The 18,957-nt window shown below is 42.2% G+C and overlaps 1 protein-coding gene across 1 annotated transcript in view; it reads left to right on the top strand.

Moving 5' to 3' along the window:
• GRHL3 (grainyhead like transcription factor 3) overlaps positions 1 to 18,957 on the top strand; it is a 49,197-nt gene that overhangs the window by 13,883 nt on the left and 16,357 nt on the right. The window contains exons 2-11 of the mRNA XM_012545513.3: positions 3,712 to 3,898; positions 6,099 to 6,160; positions 7,131 to 7,476; positions 8,007 to 8,080; positions 8,954 to 9,107; positions 9,548 to 9,659; positions 12,225 to 12,319; positions 15,371 to 15,529; positions 16,228 to 16,306; positions 17,388 to 17,521. Of these exons, the coding sequence (XP_012400967.2) occupies positions 3,712 to 3,898; positions 6,099 to 6,160; positions 7,131 to 7,476; positions 8,007 to 8,080; positions 8,954 to 9,107; positions 9,548 to 9,659; positions 12,225 to 12,319; positions 15,371 to 15,529; positions 16,228 to 16,306; positions 17,388 to 17,521 (1,402 nt within the window). The remainder of the gene's footprint in view (positions 1 to 3,711; positions 3,899 to 6,098; positions 6,161 to 7,130; positions 7,477 to 8,006; positions 8,081 to 8,953; positions 9,108 to 9,547; positions 9,660 to 12,224; positions 12,320 to 15,370; positions 15,530 to 16,227; positions 16,307 to 17,387; positions 17,522 to 18,957) is intronic.

Below are 18,957 nucleotides of genomic sequence, written 5' to 3'. Positions count from 1 at the left end.
CTGGAGAGCCCCCTGAACACAGGTCAATGAGAACAGGGACTATTTGTACTTGATTTTGTATCTCTAGTATGTGACATAGTGCCCACCATGTTAAGTATTTAATCAATATCGAATTGAATTAAACATTGTATGTCTACCTTAAAATTCAAAATATATGAGTGGTCAAGAACCTCAGAGATGTTCTAGTCCAACCCTCTGACTTTATAGAAGGGGAAACTGAAACCCAGAAAGGCTGAAGGCTTCTTTCCATGATATAATCGGTGTCATGGAAGGATTTTGGAGACAATTCCAATATTCTTCCCAGTATGACAAAACTTCTGGACAGTTGGTTGTTTCCCAAGGTGTTCTGGGTCACAAAGGACAGAAACATTCTTTGTACATATTTTCAAAAGCCAGCCATTTCAGTGCCTCCAGGCTCTGACTCCAAGCATAGTCCTACATTCTCTTTAGACTGTCCCGGTGGAGCTATTGGCTTGGGACTCATCCTTTGCCAAGCCAAACAAATGAAACCCATAATGATTGCCTGCAGGTCTAATGATGACTTTATGTCCTCACATCACTGACAGTCTCTACTGGGAAGCCTTCCCTAAATAAGCTAATGAGATGTGGGCTCTGTCTATCTTTCTCTCCTCCTCCCTTCCCATCTCCATCAAAGGGAAGGATCCCTTTATCTGTTTCTGTTTCTGTCTTTGTCTCTCTGTCTCTCTTTCTCTCACTCTCTCTTTCTCTGTTACTGTTTCTCTTTTTCCTCCAATATTTTCCAGGATGAAAAAGCTGCCTAATTATATAAGACATCTTTCCAAAAGATCTTTGTTTCTGAATTCCTTAAGGGCTGGAATTGTGGTTCATAGCTCTTTATAGCCCCAGAGTGCCTTGCTCTGTGTCACATCATAATCATCAAAGCTTTGGCTGGCTCTTTCAGATCTGATTGCCCCACCTCCTCTAATTCTGTAACCATAACAAACTGTCCCTTCTCCGAGTTTTATTTTCCTCATCTATAAAATGCAATAATTGCACTAAGTATATCTCCCTAAAGTCCCTTTCTGAGGCGAACTTCTTGGTTCTTAAATGTCTTCTAGTTCTGGCACTTGATGATCTAAGGTCCCCTCCAGGTCTAACATCCTGTGTTTGAAAGACCTTGCTGCTACTACCCTTCTTTCTGTGACCCCAGGTTCTCTTGAATTTCCAGCACAGTTTATAAAGTTTCAGGGCCTCTCTATTGGAGTGGGGCTTGCTCTTCCACTCCATCCCATCCCTCCCATCCAAGGAGGGAATACTGTTGGGTGTCTTTCCTCCATGAGAGAAGGCAGCTGGGAGGGGTGTGCCCTTTGCCCTTTTCTGCTGTCAAGCTTGCTTGATTTATAGCGGCAGAAACTTGGGGCATCACCGCCCCTTCTCACTCCTCACCCAAATAGCAGGAACATTTCTGTCATTTCTCTTTTCTGGGTGACAGCTTCCTCTCAGTTTGAAACACCTCATTGCCTGGAGCTAAGCTTGTAGGCATCCCTCCCTGGCAGCCCCTGGGAGGAGTAAGTTCTTCTGTATTATCTTCCCTCTCTCTGGGCGTTGGCTCCTTTTTTGGATGTTGCCTCCACCTTCCTGAGATCCAGCTCAGCCCAAGAATTGACCAGCCTTCATGGGTAAGCTGACCAGGAGACATCTCGGTGACTGTCCCGGAACTCATCAGTAAACACTGTGTCTGAGTTGCCATTCACACTGTCCTGTTAAGCATCAGCCTTTCAATGGAATGGTACTATTGCAATTGGAATCTTATCTTAGTTATCTAAGATATCTAAGATATCTTTATCTTAGGATAGAAAGTCAGAAGTAGAAAGGACCTTGGAACACAGATTGTCAGAACTGGAAGGCATTTTAGGACATAGACTTTCAGAGTTCTTGGGACTGGAGTATATAGATTATCAGAGCTTAGAGAGAGACCCTAGAATAACAAATTTTAAAGCTAGAAACTTTCACTACCCTAGTTCTAATCTATCTTTCAAAACTTTTTCCATGTTTTTACCTTCACATACTCTACATCCCAGCCCAAATGACCTATTTTCTTTTTCTCCTACATGACATTCTTTTCTCATCTCCACATCTTTGCAGAGGCTGTGCCCCCAAATGGTTTCCTTTTCACCTCTATCTTTTAAAATCCCTAATGCTATCCAAAGTTCATCTACCACCTACCTACATGGGATCTTTTCTGATTTCTGTGATTATTAGTGTTTCTTCCCCCTTACTCTCTGACAACTTTGCATTCATTTTGTATATTATTTTGTATTCACTTCTCTGTGTATATATTCATACACATACACATTGCCCCAAAGAGTTAGCTTCTTGAAGACAGCCCCATGCCTGGCCCATAACAAGCAGTAATTAATACAAGCTAGTTGAATCGAATCAAACCATAAATCAGAGAATGTTAGGTCTAGGATGGACCTTTGAGAACATTTAATATAAGCCTCTCTTTTCACACATGAGGAAACATTCTCCAAAATGGAGAAATGACTTGTCTTAAAATACATAGAAAGTTGATGGCAAAACAAGGCTTATCACACTCTCCTAATAATTAACTAATTAATCAGTGAATTAAAGAAGTAACTAATTCATTAATTGGTAGTATTTTCTGTATTGTGGTAACACCCCGGGCCTCCCCCAAACATATCAAATTCTCTGAATATACTCAACAAAATTAATTCAACAAGTAATTCTCATTTATGTACCACGTGCTAGTCACTGCCAGGAGACAATATAAAGAGGAATGGTATAATTTCTATCCCCATGGAGTTTATAATCTCGTAGGCAGTTTAAAACTATACATAGTTCGTTAAGACCTCAATATGCTGGGAACCCAGATGTACTTTGGACTGGAAAGTCAGGGAAAGGATTTTTAAATTACTCTGTCTCCCTAATTCCAATAATTTCTTACCTTTTCCAATTAGATGGCTCAGTGGAGAGAGCACTGGGTCTGGAGAAAGACCTGAGTTCAAATCTGACCTCAGATATTTACAAGCTATATGAAGTCACTTGCCCTTTACCACAATTTTCTCATCTATAAAATGAGGATTATAATAACACTTACTTCACAGGATTATTATGAGTATCAAATAAGATATGTGTAAAAGAAATACTTATATAGTGCCTGACACAGTAGGTACCATATCAATGTCAGTTATTAATATTATTATTTGATAAAAATTTATTAAGGGCTTACTGTTCTTGAGGCCCTGAACTAAGCAGTGGGGAGAGAAGGGCAAAAATGAAATTGTCTGCCCAAAGGGATCTTACATTTCTACATTTTTAGATCTGTAGATAAGCAAACTGAGGCTCAGGAGATTAAATTATTTGCCCAGGATCACACAGGCCCTGCCAAGCTGCCCACAGAGAATTTACTAATTGGGCTGTGGATTTCCCATAGGCCCAGGAGTGTGCTGGTCATTGATTAACATGATCTCCCAAAACTCACTTTTAGGTTTATGCTGAATCATTAATATTTTCTCCATCATTTTCTTAAATTTGGAAATCAACAAAACAATAAGTCAAGTCCTGATTTCTAGCATTTAGTGATTTCCAAGATATAAATGCTCATGATGAAAATTCAATGCTTTGTCTTTCCTGGCCAGTCAGAGCTGGCTCCGGCATCCCCTTTCCCACAACCCCTGTGTACCAGCTTCCAGAGTAGACTAAGTATGACCCTTTTGTTGCCTTCAGTTTCAGGTCTGTCCGGGTAATCAAGAACGACACAGTCAACTTTCAGAAGTTCTCCTACACCAATGAGGACGAGGCCTGGAAGACCTATCTGGAAAACCCTCTGACTGCCGCCACCAAAGCCATGATGAGGGTCAATGGGGACGAAGACAGTGTCGCGGCACTGAGCTTTCTCTACGATTACTACATGGTATGGCAGAGGTGGTTGTCAAGAATAGGAAATGCCTGAGAAGGGCCCAAACCACTGCCAACAGTGGCTGCTCCTCTCTTCCACTAGCCTACCCCCAAGTTCCAAGCCCCTCAAGCTGTTTCTTCCCATTACACAGACTAATTTGCCATCAATTCCTCGCCCCAGCCAAGTCTGACTCTGTAATTTTATTAATGCTGCAAAGAGACATGAGTTCTATCTCTCCAGTGATATGGCAATCTAGCCAAGCCCTCTCATTCGCTATAACTTTTAACCTATGTTCTCATATATCATCCACAAAAGGCCCATCCAAGGGGCCTGGAGGCCTCCTTCTAGTTCTCTTGATGGCGCATGAATGCCAATGAATACTTGAACTGGCCATCAGTTCAATTCCCTGTTATTATCATGTGATCAGTCCATCTTCTTTTCCAGGTCCCCAAACACATCAGATTCGTCCCACCACCCTCTTCTTTGCCCCTCCCCTCACTCTATACTAATTATACCCCCAACTCTGACCATCTGGAATGACCTTTTCTATTCTTTTAGGCCTTTGTCAGTCCTTCCTGTCTTTCAGGACCTGACTCAACAATACCTTCCCCTTCCCACCTATCCCATAAGCTTTCACCAATAATCTCAGTCTACAGTGATTTTCCTCCTTCTTGACATTCCAGAATACTTTTATTTGATCACTATATAGATGTCTATATTTAATTAGACAGCTAGGTGTCATGTAGTACAGAGAGGTCATACAGTTTTTAGATTATTAAATTATTAGATTATTAGGTTATTAAACCTAAAGTCAGCAGGACCTGAGTTTAAATCCAGGCTCAGATACTTACTAATTGTGTATGATTCCAACCAAGTCATTTACTTTCTTCAAATCTCCTCATCTTTAAAATAGGGTAACAATAACCCCTACCTCAGAGAGTTGTTGGTTAAACAATTAACATTTTTCTTTCTTTTCTTTTCTTTCTTTGCTTTCTTTCTTTCTTTTCTTTCTTTGCTTTCTTTCTTTCTTTCTTTTTTTCTTTCTTTCTTTCTTTCTTTCCTGAGGCAATTAGGGTTAAATGACTTGCCCAGGATCACACTGCTAGGAAGTGTTAAGTATCTGAGACCAGAGTTGAATTCAGTCCTCCTGACTTCAGAGCTAGTGCTCTATCCACCGTGCCATCTAACTGCCCCCAATCAATATTTCTTAACCAACTACGTGCCAGGCACTTGGTTGTCATGACACAGAGTGAGACAATGTATCTAGAGCAAACCTTATTTTATATATGTTGCGCTATTATTCTGTACTTAATGATAGAATATCTTGTATCATTTTTCAAGTAAATTAGGCACCTTAGTCTTGTTTCTCCAGAAAGAAAATGGAAGCTTCTTAAAAGATGCCATTCATGTTTTATTAATTTCTGTATCTACTACCATACTTACCACCGGAATGGTCACATAGTAGACTGGTTGAATGGATTGATGCATGGACAAATAGTGAGGTGGATGAACAAGAGATGAATGAAGAATGAATGGATGGATAGATGAATGAATGGGAAGATGAATAAATGGAAGGGATAAGCAAATGAATGGGGGATGGAGGATAGAGCAATGAATAGATGAATAGCTAAATGGACAATTGGATGAATGAATGGCAGTCACAATTGTAATAATAACTAACACAAGAATTGTGTAATTAACTTTATCAGAAATAGACCGAACTTATTCATGACATCCAGATAACCCAGCTATAGTTATTGGATACTGATTCCAAAATGTGTAAGATAGATAAAACTTTTATGAACTGCTTACTATATGCCAAGCATTATGCAAAGTACTGGGATGCAAATAGAAGCAAAAAGATAGTCTCTGTTCTCAAGGAGCTTATGTTCTAGTGGGGGAAGATAACTGGTAAAAACAAACAAATAAAGATTATTGGGAGGAAGGAAGAATGAGGAAGGTGGTCAGATGGTCTGGGACTTCATGATTTGAAGAGAACATTATGGCTAATGGAGAGGGGATTTGTATTAGCTCCTGTGATGAGGCTGTGATGAGGGATAGAACAGAAAGTATTCGTTCTGAAGATAATTCTCATGTTTTAATTAGCATCCCTCCTACCAAAAAAGGGTGAGGGTGAGATGTGAATTTCACTTTGTCCCTTTCCCACAAATCTGAAAGTTCCCCAAAGCTCAGTAATATCTGTTCTCTTCTTCAGGGCCCAAAAGAAAAAAGGATCCTCTCTTCAAGCACAGTTACACGAAGTGACCTAGGAAAGAGGTGAGAAAATATCAACTCTCTATTTATCCCCTCTGTCATTCCTCTGTCTTGCAGAATAACAACAAAACTTGGAATTGGACAACCTGTATCCAAATCCCAGTTCTGTTCCTTATTACCTTGATAGCCTTTGACAAATCACTACCTTGTTCTGGCCCTCAGTTTCTTCTTCTGTAAAATGAGGGGGCTGGACTAGATGGTCACTTAGATTTCTCCCAGCTCCCAATCCTATCATTTTTCCATTCCATCCTTTCCTTATTTCCAACTCTTTCCTAGGAAGTGCCAGAAGAAATTAGGTTTGGCTGATGTGCAGAAAGACAATTTAAAATACTGGGAGGGAAGGGAACTGTCTTTCATGACTCCTGGGAAATGATGCGATAGACATAGATAATGCCATTTCATGGGGGTGAGTTGGGAGCAGTGACTATTCAGAAGGCTTCTTGTAGGAGGTAGCATTCAAGCTGAGCTTTGAAGGAAAGTAAGGATTCTAAAAGGTGGAGGAGAGTTGGGAATATATTTCAGGCACGGGGAGAAAGGACTTCATTTGCCCCTCCATTTACTCCAAAACATGACTGTTTTGTTACTGCATTCGTCCCTGGGACACTAGTTCTTGACTTCTGTCTCTCTAAGTTTCTGTTTTGGCATTTGGAACCAAAACATGCCTCATTGGCTCCAAGCCAGGGATGTTCAGGGAGAGGTGGTGAGCCCTCTGGCTTCTTGAGGGATATCCCTGGAAAGTTCCACTCATTATCAGTCATGCCCTATAAAAGTGCCCTTCTTATACCTTATTTTTTGTCTTTCTATCCCCAACTCTGGATAGCCCAGTGCCAGGCATGTGGCAGTAGCTTAAGAGAAACTTGTTAACATATTGATTGATAGCCAATACTTAAATATTTGTTAAATGAATGAATGAGATGCAGCTGAGTGCTTCCAGGAGTCATCTTCCAAGTCAGCAACCAGGTTCTTCCTCCAGGTACCACCATGGAATGGAATATGAAGTAGACTTTCCCCCTCTGGAGAGCCCCACCCATCTCATGAAGTTCTTGACCGAAAACATCTCGGGGACACAAGAGTACCCAGACCTAACCAAGAAGAACAATCTGATGAACTTGGAGGCAACTGGACCAGCCTCAACCAAACCAGCTCTCCTCCCTCCTGGCCCCAGCAAGCTGGAGGACAGCTCCGGAGATGGAAGCTACCTGCTTCCTACTGGAGACATATATGACAGCAGTCTCAGTAACCTGTTTGAAACTATCCACGGGCCCCCTCCCCAGCAGCGCTGGCAGCCTGACAGCACTTTCAAAGATGATGGACAGGAGGTAAGCTCGAATTGGGAAGACAAAACCAGAATCCCAGAATGTTAGGACCAGAAGGGAACTTGGTGATGAAGGCTGGAGATAGCATCCCTGTCCCTAAAATGAAGCCTTCTGGCTCATGTGATGCTCTGGGAGCCTCCCCTGGGAGAGGGATCACTTAATTAGATAAAAATTAAGAGAAAAGGTGTGGTTGGAGTATCAAAAACATGCTCCTGCTTTCTTCCTTAAGACTATGAGAGTTAAGTGGTTTCAAACTCAGATCTCTGAACCGATTCAGAGGTCTTACCACCTCCCCTGTTATTGGACATGAACTTGGAGGCCCTTATTTGCCTCGAGTCTTTATTTGTTAAATGATGCAGTCCCTTGATACTCCTCATAACTCTGGTGGCTCAGACAATGTGGCTGAAGGGATCCAGGCCATGAAGAAAATCAGTGATGGAGGTGAGGTTGGAGGGAGATCTTTGGGACCCATATAAAAACAACACTGAAGCCAGTCACTGACGGCCCTCCCCTGTGATTGTATCTCCCTTCAGTCATTGCTCTTCCCTGATATATTGAAAAGTCCCTCGGAGCCCCAGTGTCCAGAGGAGTACCCCAGCGCCAAGAGGTAACAGAAGCAAGCTTAGTCCTGTGGCTTAGCTACTCATGGGATCCTTGGGTGGCGGGCTGGTGGAATGAGAGATATTCATGGACATAAGCAAGACACTCTCCAAATTCCATTAAACATTCCCCCAGGGTTGTTACCCAAAACATTCAGGTCTTTCCCCAGTTCTGCCTTTTCCTTACAATCAGAGAAAATATTAAAAGTGGGGGGAAATATTGAAATGTAGGATGTAAGAAAAGCTTAGAATGTCAGAGCTACAAAAAGCCTTAGAATGTCAAAGCTGAAAGGAACCTTAGGGCACACTATGTCAGAGTTGGGATGGCCTTAAAATAAAAAACATCAGAGCTAGGAAGGGCCTTAGAACATGGAATATCAGAGCTAGGAGGGACCTTCGACCACAGAGTGTTAGAATACCAAAATACTAGAAGAGATGGATGTTGGATATTCCATGTAGCTATGTTTCTCAATTTATTACTTACCAAACTGGAATCACAAAAGCCAGAATAACTTTCCAAGGTCACATGGTAATTAACTGGCAGAGTTAGGAATAGTCCCCCGATCTCCCACCTCTTAGTCCAGAATTCTTTTGAGCATTCCACTCTATGTAAAACTGGGTGACTTGTGCCCTGAGCAGACCCACTCTGGGGCCCACCATAACTTCTTCAGTCCACTCCCCACTTGGACCTCTGCTTGGAGCCTTCATAGTTCCTGCACCACTATCCAAGAGCTCCTTTCCCCCACCCCACTAGGGAACACAAGGGGAATAAGGAATAGATTAGATTGTGGAAGAAACTCCGATCTTGTCCAAATCTTTAGATGGACACTGAAATCCTTCTGGCCTGAAGCTTCATGACTCTCTCTTTATTCTCCCCAAAGTGACTTTGAATATACCTTGGGTTCCCCCAAAGCCATCCACATCAAGTCTGGGGAGTCACCTATGGCCTATCTCAACAAGGGACAGTTCTACCCAGTTACTCTGAGGACTCCGGGAGGAGGCAGATGCCTACACTTGTCTTCCAACAAGGTGAAGGTCAGTATCATGGGTATCATGGGAATGGAAAATAACTCTGCCAGATATACAGAAATGATTAGTTAAGATGGGACTAACCAGGGCAGCTATGGTAAGGTTGGGATTTGCCTCCCAATGTAGACTTAGAATGTAAAGAGATGTCTGTTCAGGTAGAATTTGGATTGGGTGCCTCTTCTAACTCAGAATTTCTATGATTCGACAACTTGTCTAAATGCAAAAGTGGAAACTGAGGCTCCCTTATCACCACTCATTAGACCTATTTATGGGTTTTAATGTCTTTTGACCTAAGCAGGTCTAAACAAAGAACGCTAGAATAAACTACCAAATCCCAGTAACATTGACCTTTTGGCTCCTGCTTATTGGTGGCTGGTGAGGGAACTCAAGGATGGGACAAGGTGTTTGAGGCCTGGCCTCCAGCACTGATAAGGGCTTCTTTGCAGAGTATGATCATGGTGGTGTTTGATAATGAGAAGATCCCCATGGAACAGCTGAGGTTCTGGAAGCATTGGCACTCGCGCCAGCCCACAGCAAAGCAACGGGTCATTGATGTGGGTGAGTAACGAACTCCTCCCCACATACAAACGACACAGCAGAGACGCCCTGGCCTGTCCCAATATTCTATTCAATATCCTAATATTCTCTGGTCTAGTTCTAAATTTTCTGATTCTGCTACATGATGACTAATGACAACCAGTTGATTCTTGACCTTTAAAGCCACATATCTGACAAAGCCAAACTTACCCCCTAAACTAATACTCTTTTGACCAAACTATATGTTCTGGGTATGGGGAGAAAGAAACCCACTCCCAAAGTAGGCCTCTTGTCCCCAGCTGCAATCCTAGATCTTGATTCATAGACCCTTTCCCAGATAAAGCTTTCTGCATTTGGATCATCATTTGCCACATGTTAATTTTTTTGACAAGGAGGCTCAGATTTTAGCAGGGATTGTTTCCCAGTGGGCTTCTCTCCTCATTGGATCTCAAATGGCTCTGTTTATTTCAAAGCATCACAAAAAAAAAAGGGTAGCAGCTTCTAGTCATCAGATAGGAAGAGGAAAACTTTCTGGGACACTTCATGACTTGGGGAGGTGAGCCAGGCTGAGGTGCTCACAGCCAGATCTGCTTTGGGTCAGATGAAAAGAGCTCAGGGGAAAGGAAAAAGTCATTGTCAGAGAGGAGGTAACAGTAATCACAGAAAGACAGAGAGGAATGACAGCAGCAGCAGAAGAGGTGATTTTGGTTTCAGCTAGAATTGATATTTAGGGTCATAGGATATAAAAGTAGAAGAGACTTTAGTGTATAAACTATCAGAGATGAGAAAACCCTTAGAATATTGAATGTCAGGGCTGTGAAGGGCCTTAAAACACAGGATATCAGAGCTGGAAGGACCCTAACAACACAGAATACTAAAGCTTGTAATATTGGATGTTAGACAAAGGAAAAGCATGAGATTTGGAGTTTAAAAATTTACCTTCAAATTTTATTTCTGCTTCTTCAAACCTTAAGTTTTATTCACTTAGTCTCCCTGGGCATCGGTTCCTTCATGTACTTTATCTATATCCATCTAAGGAAGAAGGTAGACTAGGTGACTTCCAAGAACCTTCCCAGCTCTGCCATTTTGCTTTGTTTCTTGAGTTGCCAAGGACAAAAGAAACCGTTGTTAAATGTCTTGCCTCCTAGGCATGTGCCCATCTCTATTGAGCTAGGTTGGTCCTCAGGAAATAGACTGTTACTGGGCCAAGACTATGCCAAAGGAACTATAAGCTCCAACAGGTTCTACCTGACCTAGAAAATCTGAAAAATGTTTGTGTTGTATGCTTAGCAGGATTGTATTAAGGGTCAAATTAGATGACTGATTTAAGTATTTTGGAATGAGTTATTATTTCAGATGTAGTCAGCTCCCATGTTGGAAGAAAAATTACCCTCTATGATCTCAAGGAACTTAAATATTACATATTAGAGATATTATTAGATATTAGGAGATATTAGAATCTCAGTGAAAAGGATACTGGATTTGGCATGAGAGGGACTTTATTTCAAATTCCAGGTCAGCCAATCATTACCTGTGTGACTTGGAATCAGTCATTTCATCTCTCTGTGCCTCAGTTTCCCTATCTGCTAAAAGGAAAGATTAGTCTAAAGTTTCTTCTAATCTAAATCTAGGATCTTCTGAATTCACAATAATTTATATAGTATTTATATAGTATTTACCATAATAACAATAACTGACATCTATACATGTTTTCATCACATTTTAGACATAGAAATGTTAGAAAAATAATATTATCCCCATCAGGAAACTGAAGCTCAAGTCATGCATTTTGCCTACAATCATCTGTCTAGTGTCATAAGCAAGACTGGAACTTTTGTCTTCTGGGTTCCAAGTCTACTCCATTCACTCATTTCATCAAGGACTTTCAGGTCACGTTAGAGAACCTCATTTTAAAGAGGAAGGGACTGGCCATCCTTGAGTCAGAAATCCATATCTCCAGACCCCTGGTCCATTTTTCTTCCCACTATACCGAGTTATATTCTCACTCAAGGTGAGATGCTACTCCTTCTCAATGCTTTGCTGTAATTCCAGGAAGGAAGGGAAACATAAGCAGCAGTGGGACCACACACATACACACACACTCACATGCAATCCCAAAGATGGATAAGTGAAAAATAGCTTCTCCTTACAAAACAATTGGGGAGTTAGGTTCTAGTGGGTACTTTGGACTAATCAATTCTCCTGTCTGAGCTTTAGTTTACCCATATATATCACTGGTTCTCAAAATATGGTTCAGAGAATCCTGGGAGTTTGTGAAACCCTTTCAGAGTTTACAAATTCAAAATTAGTTTTTATTTCTAATATGGCAAATATCTGTAGACATAGCCCATATAAACAAAAACTCTTTGAGCAGATCTCAATAATTTTTAATAGTATAAAAGATAGTAAGAACAAAAGTTTGAGAACCACTGGTCTTTATCAACATGTTTAGTAAGCAAGATTGCCTCAAAAACCTATAGATATTCCTTAGATAAAAGGGGCTGGGAACAAGGCCATGGATATGCCCCAGTTTCTGAAGGCTTCGCCCCATGACTCACTCCTAACCTGGGTGTATCTCATTTTCAGCGGATTGCAAAGAAAACTTCAATACTGTCCAGCATATTGAGGAAGTGGCTTATAATGCCCTGTCTTTCGTGTGGAATGTGAATGAAGAAGCCAAGGTCAGTACTCACAGATAGGATTGAAGAATGGTGAATAGAAGGCCATAGAATATTGTCACTGGAAAGTCATGGTTGGTCATTATCAAACACGGAATGAATATAGATATAGAATGTTAGAATATAGAATATATAGAGTTAGAATATAGAATGCTGGGGCAGCTAGGTGGTGCAGTGAATAGAGCACCAGTTCTGAAGTCAGGAAGACCTGAGTTCAGATCTGACCTCAGACACTTTCTAGGGCAAAGTCACTTAACCCCAATTGCCTCAGCCAAAAACAAAAACAAAATATAGAAAATGCTAAGACATGAAATGTTAGAACACAGACTGTACTCTCTTTAGAATATAAATGTTAGAAGGAATCTTAGAACCTAGAATGTCAAAGCTAAAAGGGTCTCCAGAACATTAGAATATGAGACAGAAGAGACTTCAGAAACCAGCTAATTGAATCTCTTCATCTTGGAGATCCAGGACACCAAGGGCTAGTTGGGAGGAATAATACGGTTTAGGTCACATGGCTACTTGGATGCAAATCTTCTATGGATTATGGTTTGGAAGAAAATTTTTAAATCCAGGAGAAATTTCTTGGATTTGCCCTAATTAAATTTCAGTTCTCATTGTATCTTCTTCACCTTCTTCCTATTCTCTTTCAGGAGCCAACTGATAGATTTCCTTCTTAAACCCAAATCACTTTGATAGTTCAATAATAGGTCTTAAGTCTCATTGATCATTCTTTGGGCCCTGATAGGCTCATGGTGAATGTAAATAGCCATCGTTTCTGTATTGGGCAGAAACCACCAAGAGTCTTCCCCTCCCAGATTGATTTTCTTTTTAAATCAAGTAAAAAAGATCATTCTTTGCCTCATTTCTTACCTAGTCTTATTCACTGAATGTCTGCTGCTTCAGACAAGCTGAGGCCTGGGAAAGATCTTAACTTAAAGGGCCAAGATCTTCCACTGTATTGAGGGTCATCTCTTGTACCCTGATCTATATCTGGCCAGTGGACCCAGATGGTTCCACAGGAGAAAGTGAGGCTAGTGACTCACTCATTTAAATCCAGTTCCCTTGCATGTCATGGCAATCACGTCCATGATGTCATGATCCTCTTTGAGGATGAAAAACAAACAACAACAACAAAAAGAAGCAGCTGACTGCCTAAATTTGTGACACAGTACACACTTTTTTTTTTTTTTGGCCATAATTGACATGATTTTGTTTTTAGGACACATTAGAAAAAGCAGAAGGTGATGTGCTTTCTATTTTGGGAAGGTTTTCAAGTAACAGAGATTATAAGATTATGTTCTGTTCAGAGATGAGAATCTCCACCCTCTACTCCCAGACCTGGGGGAGATAAAATGCAAAAAGTACCAGACTTTGAAGACCAGTGTATCATGGCAATTAGAATGTGAAGGGCCCTTCCAGACTTTCAATTTCATAGATTAGTAAACTTATCTTACAGAGAACAAAAGTGATTTAGCCACAATCATATGGGTAGTAGCAGAATTGGGATTTGAATTTGTACTGTGTTGCCTCTGAAGTTCTAATACTAATGGCTCTGGCACTTACAGAGTGACTATGTGCAAGCTCATTCTACTTTCTGGAATGAGTTGTGAAGAAATTGCTAAATAACTTTGAAATGCTATAGAAATTATTGATTTCTTTTTATTTTCATTATTAAATAAATGAGATGATTAATGAGGAGACTGGAGAAAAGGTGGAGAGGAGGGCTTTGCAGAGGAATGGGATGATTTTTGTTTACATAAATGGCCATGTGGGGAGTGTCAGGAAGCCCTCCTCAGCCTCCTCTCCCCTTCCCTCCCTTTCCAGATGTAGAACAGCCCACAGCTGTCTTGGCTCTTGGCTCTCAGTGGGGTGGAAGAGATTGAAGGGAAGGTGGGTTTCAGTTGGGATTTTCTCACAGACCTCAGAAGGCCCTGAGGGGACTTGGGCCTTTTACAAGCCAGAGATTTTAACATACATCTTTTAGTCCTGAACTGTCTGAGGGGAAAGTATGCTTGGCATGTTGACCCCCAAGGCCGCCATTAAGAGAATAGCTACCTGAGACAAGAGGCACCGGGTGGCCTGAGGTGGACCAAGGGGATTGAGAGAAAACAGCAGGTGGTGGGGGGATGCACCAGACAGCAGAGCGAGGGCCTGAAACAGACGCCAGGAGCTGCTTGGGAAGCAAGAGTGGGAGGATCAACAGCCCCTGTGTTTGAGGGACCTGTCATTGCTTATCACAACCTACTATTTTTTAAGAAGAAGTGATCTGGATTTATGATGTCACTGGTGTGGGGAAATCTCTTCCTCTAATGCAAATCAGCAAGTCATGTGTTATTCATAATCATAGACATGGTTTTGAGAGATTAATTGATTTGTCCAGGATCAAGCAACCAGTATATGCAGAAGAAAGACAGGAATTCCTGACTCTCACTGCCTATCCACTGCACCACACTGCCTTATTACTACTCTTTAATAATAGTAATAATAATAGAAAGTGTAACAAGGCAAATTGGAGAGAAAGCTGACTTACTTCAAAGACCGTTCGGTGCTCGATTCCTCTCATTTTTACAGATCAGTAAACTGAGACTCAGAGACTGGGCTAAAAATACCTGTATGACCTATCTCTCAGGATGGGTGTGAGCAAAGTGCTTTGAGCAAAGTGCTTTGTCAGCCTTAAATATCAAGTGTTATTTTGAGTTCTCTTCTTCTCTGGAGAAATGTTGAATTGTGTTGGAGGATGTAAGATGTTTGAGCTAGGAAGGATTGCAGAGATCATCTGCTGAAGAGGATTCTGAAGCTGAAGGAGAAAGTCTTGTCCAAGGTCACACATTGAATTAGTGACAGGTTCTGAACATGATCCAGGTCTCCTGATTCACAGTCCAGGCCTTTCCCCATAATTCTACGCTGTTTCCAATGGCAATCCTTTTTGAAACTGTAGAATACCTGGGCCCCTGGACTCCTAGAACCAGCCTTGATGTCAAGGGCAAACCCTAAAACTCCTCAACTTTGGAAAGACCACTCATCTTGCTACTTTTCTCCTCTTTCCCCCAGGTGTTCATTGGAGTCAACTGCTTGAGCACAGACTTTTCTACCCAGAAGGGGGTAAAAGGCGTTCCACTAAATCTCCAGATAGACACCTATGACTGTGGTACAGGGACAGACCGACTGGTGCACCGAGCTGTCTGCCAGATCAAGATATTCTGTGATAAGGTAATGGAGGCTCAGAATGGGCTGGGAATTGATATCTCCCTCTCATTCCCTGTGATCCTCCTTATAGTTATGGAAATCAGAGTGCTCCCTCCCAGACTCTCCAGCTTCTGTTTTCCCCAGGGAGAGAAACGTAGGTTGGGTCAGCAAAGGATTTTTACATTATACAAACTTAATTCCTTAAGGAACCTGATAACATAATGTCAGAACTAGAAGGGTCTTAGAAGCTGGAATGTCAGATCAGGAAGGGGCCTTAGAACAATGAATGTCAGAACGGGGAAGGTCTTAGAAAACAGAACATCAGAGCTGAATGGTCCCTTAGGACCCTCCCTGACCCTCTGCATCCTTTGAGAAGTGTCCCTCTCCAGCCATTCAGCGTCCCTGTCAGAGTTTTGCCTTAGGGGACGCGGTATTCCCCCTTAGCCTCCTGCCCTGGGAGCTGCCCCCGGAGGCTGTGGCCCTGGGAGCTGTCCCCCGAGGAAGGGCCCAGAGAACTACCCCAGGAGGCGGGGCCTCTGGGGATTTCAGCTGAGGAAGTCACCCTGGGCCGGGGCTGGGGCTGAGCTGTCATTTCCTGGTGTTGCTCTGTAAAGAAAACATGACATGGTGGTTTACACATATTGTAAGATGCAAAACAGCAGTTATGAAAGCAAACAGCTCTTTGCCCCAGGTGATTTGGTGACTTTGATTTCCCCACACAGGGCGCAGAGAGGAAAATGCGAGATGATGAACGCAAACAATTTCGGAGGAAAGCCAAGTGCCCAGACTCCAGCAACAATGGTCAGTATTCTGCCTGGGGGCGGAACAGCTGGTACCTTTTCTCCAGATACAATAGGGAGTGGGAGTTCACAGATTGCCTTTGGGGGGACAGGGAGGGTCAGGACACGAGATGGGAGCCTGGATAGGAACAGTGACTTCTGGACTTAGTGAGAGCCTCCGTGTCCCCAGTAGAATCTCCCAGGGTGGAGTGTGTAAAATCATGGAACCATAAATTGTTAAAAACTTGACAACATAGTAGATTAAAAGGTTAGTATGAATAATATTGGGCAGCTACGTGGTACTGTGGATGGAGTGACAGCTGGGGAATCAAAAAGACTGAGTTCAAATTCAATCTCAGATACCTACTATTTGTATGACTTTGAACAAGTCACTTAACCCTGTCTGCCTCAGTTTCCTCCTCTGTCAGATGAACTGGAGAAGAAAATGTCAAGACACTCCAGTATTTTTTGCTAAAAAAAACCCAAATGGGGTCACAGAGAATTGGATGTGACTGAACAGCAACAACAATAAATAGTATCAGTGCTTAGAAAGAGCCTTAGAACATTGAATAGCTTGTGGATGAAGCTGGTAAGGTCTTTAGAACATTACAGATTAGAATAGAAAAAAAATATTAGAGCTTGAAGGAGCCTTAGAACATAGAATATTAGCATACGAAATGGAGCTGAAAGGATTCTTAAAATCTAGAATATATTAGTATTTCACGTTTTAAGGACCAACTCTGATATCTCACATGCTAGCATGTTAAATGTTAAAACTATAAGGGGCTTTGGAGCTGGGAGGGCCCAGAATATTAAAGTTAAAAAGGATCTCAGAACATAGAACATAAGACTTGAAAGAGAATTCAGAACACAGAAAGTCAGAAATGGGAAGGGTCTTAGAACTAGAATATGAAATCTGGAACCTCCATCTACCCTCCCTCATTTGACAAAGAGGAAATTGAGACCCAGAAAAGAGAAATTACTCATCCATACAATGAACTAGTTCATTGGAGAGCTTGGGTTCAAAGTGAGTAGACAGGGGTCAGGACTCTGCTGGCTACTGGAGCCAACTTCTCAGGTATGAATCGTTTTCTCCCCAATAGGGCTCAAGGGCTGCCTACTCTCCAGTTTCCGAGGCAATGAGACCACCTACCTCCGACCAGAGTCTGACCTAGAGAGCCAGCCTGTTCTCTTCATCCCCAACATCCACTTCTCCAATTTGCAAAGGAATGGCGTGGTAAGTGTCAGGGAGTCTAAACAACCTGAGCCAGAGACTTGGAACCAGAAAGACACATCATGAGTTCACATTTAGCCTCAGATACTAGCTGTGTGATCCTGGACAAGTCACTTACTTTGCCTCAGTTTCTTCATCTATAAAATGAACTGGAGAAGGAAATGGCAAATACTCCAGTATCTTTGCCAAGAAAACCCCACGTGGGACCACAAAAACTCCCACACAACTGCAAAATGACTCAGCAATGACAAATGGGAATAATAATGTAACAATGCACGCATATATGTAATCTTGAAGCTGTTATTAATATTAGTTTATTCCCCATTTTCTTCTTTATTATATTCCTTGCCTGGAAGCACTTAAGGGAGCCAGTGATAAAAGTTAGAATAAACTCCTCACTCCCTTTGTGTACAGAGGCAAGGTTCAAACGAGCATGCAAGTCGGAGTCAGTTAGAAGCTGGTCGCTACCGGGAATAGTGATTTCGGTGTGGAGAAGCCGGGTTAGAGAGGCGTCCACGGAGACGTGCCATATGGGACGTCAGGGGGATGACACAATCGGCCTCCCTGAGGCCGCAGCCGCAGCGTGTGGTGACACGTTGGCAAGGGCCCAGGAGGCTCCTGACTCAGCCCTAAGAGGGAGGTTATAGGTTCAGACAGCTCCATATGGTAACTTACAACATATGTTTATGAAATGTCTGGCCAAGTCTAAGGTGTAGAGTCTGTAGCCAGATTCAGGGAATGGTCTTTTAAGGGCAAACTGAAGTTATTGATCCTCACAGGTCTCAAAGCTATGATTGTACCTTCTCACGAGCACAGGGTGGGGGGTTGTGGGATGGCAGTGAGGGGAGCACAGCAAGAAGATCTGAGGGCTTTAGTGGACCACAAAGCCAACGTGAGTCAATGGTATGACAACATCAAGCTACGTTATGATGAATAATAATAGCAATGTAAGGTTTGTAGAGCACTTTACACATATTCTCTCATTCGATTATCGCAACAGATTGCTATCTGCATTTTATAGATGAGGAAACTGAGGCTGAGAGAGCTTGTGACTGTCCACACGGCCACTAAGTGTCCAAGGCAGAGTCTGACCTCAGACCTCCCTGACTGTCTCCTGCTTCAGAGGAAAGATGTCTGTTGCCCTCTGTGGCAATAGGGTTCCTCCTCTGGCTTACTGGGTTCCCTTCCAGGAATCACCTTTTAGGATGGATACTGAGCCACAAGCTTGTTCAGGGGAGAATATCCAGGAAAGTGAAGGGTCTGAGGTCGGGCTCTATGAGGACTGATCAAAGGAACTAGGAGTGATTTGCCTGCAGGAGAGAAGACTTGGGTTGGGAGCAGGGATGATAGTTATCTTGGAGCATTAAAAATTCTGTTTGAGGACACAAATAAAGGTGATGAGGAGAGTTACAGAGAGAAAGAATGGAGGTTTCATGTAA

This window comes from Sarcophilus harrisii, chromosome 3, assembly GCF_902635505.1.
Source record: "Sarcophilus harrisii chromosome 3, mSarHar1.11, whole genome shotgun sequence".
NCBI classification, from domain to species: Eukaryota; Metazoa; Chordata; class Mammalia; order Dasyuromorphia; family Dasyuridae; genus Sarcophilus; species Sarcophilus harrisii.
This window is presented reverse-complemented; position numbering and strand designations above follow the sequence as displayed.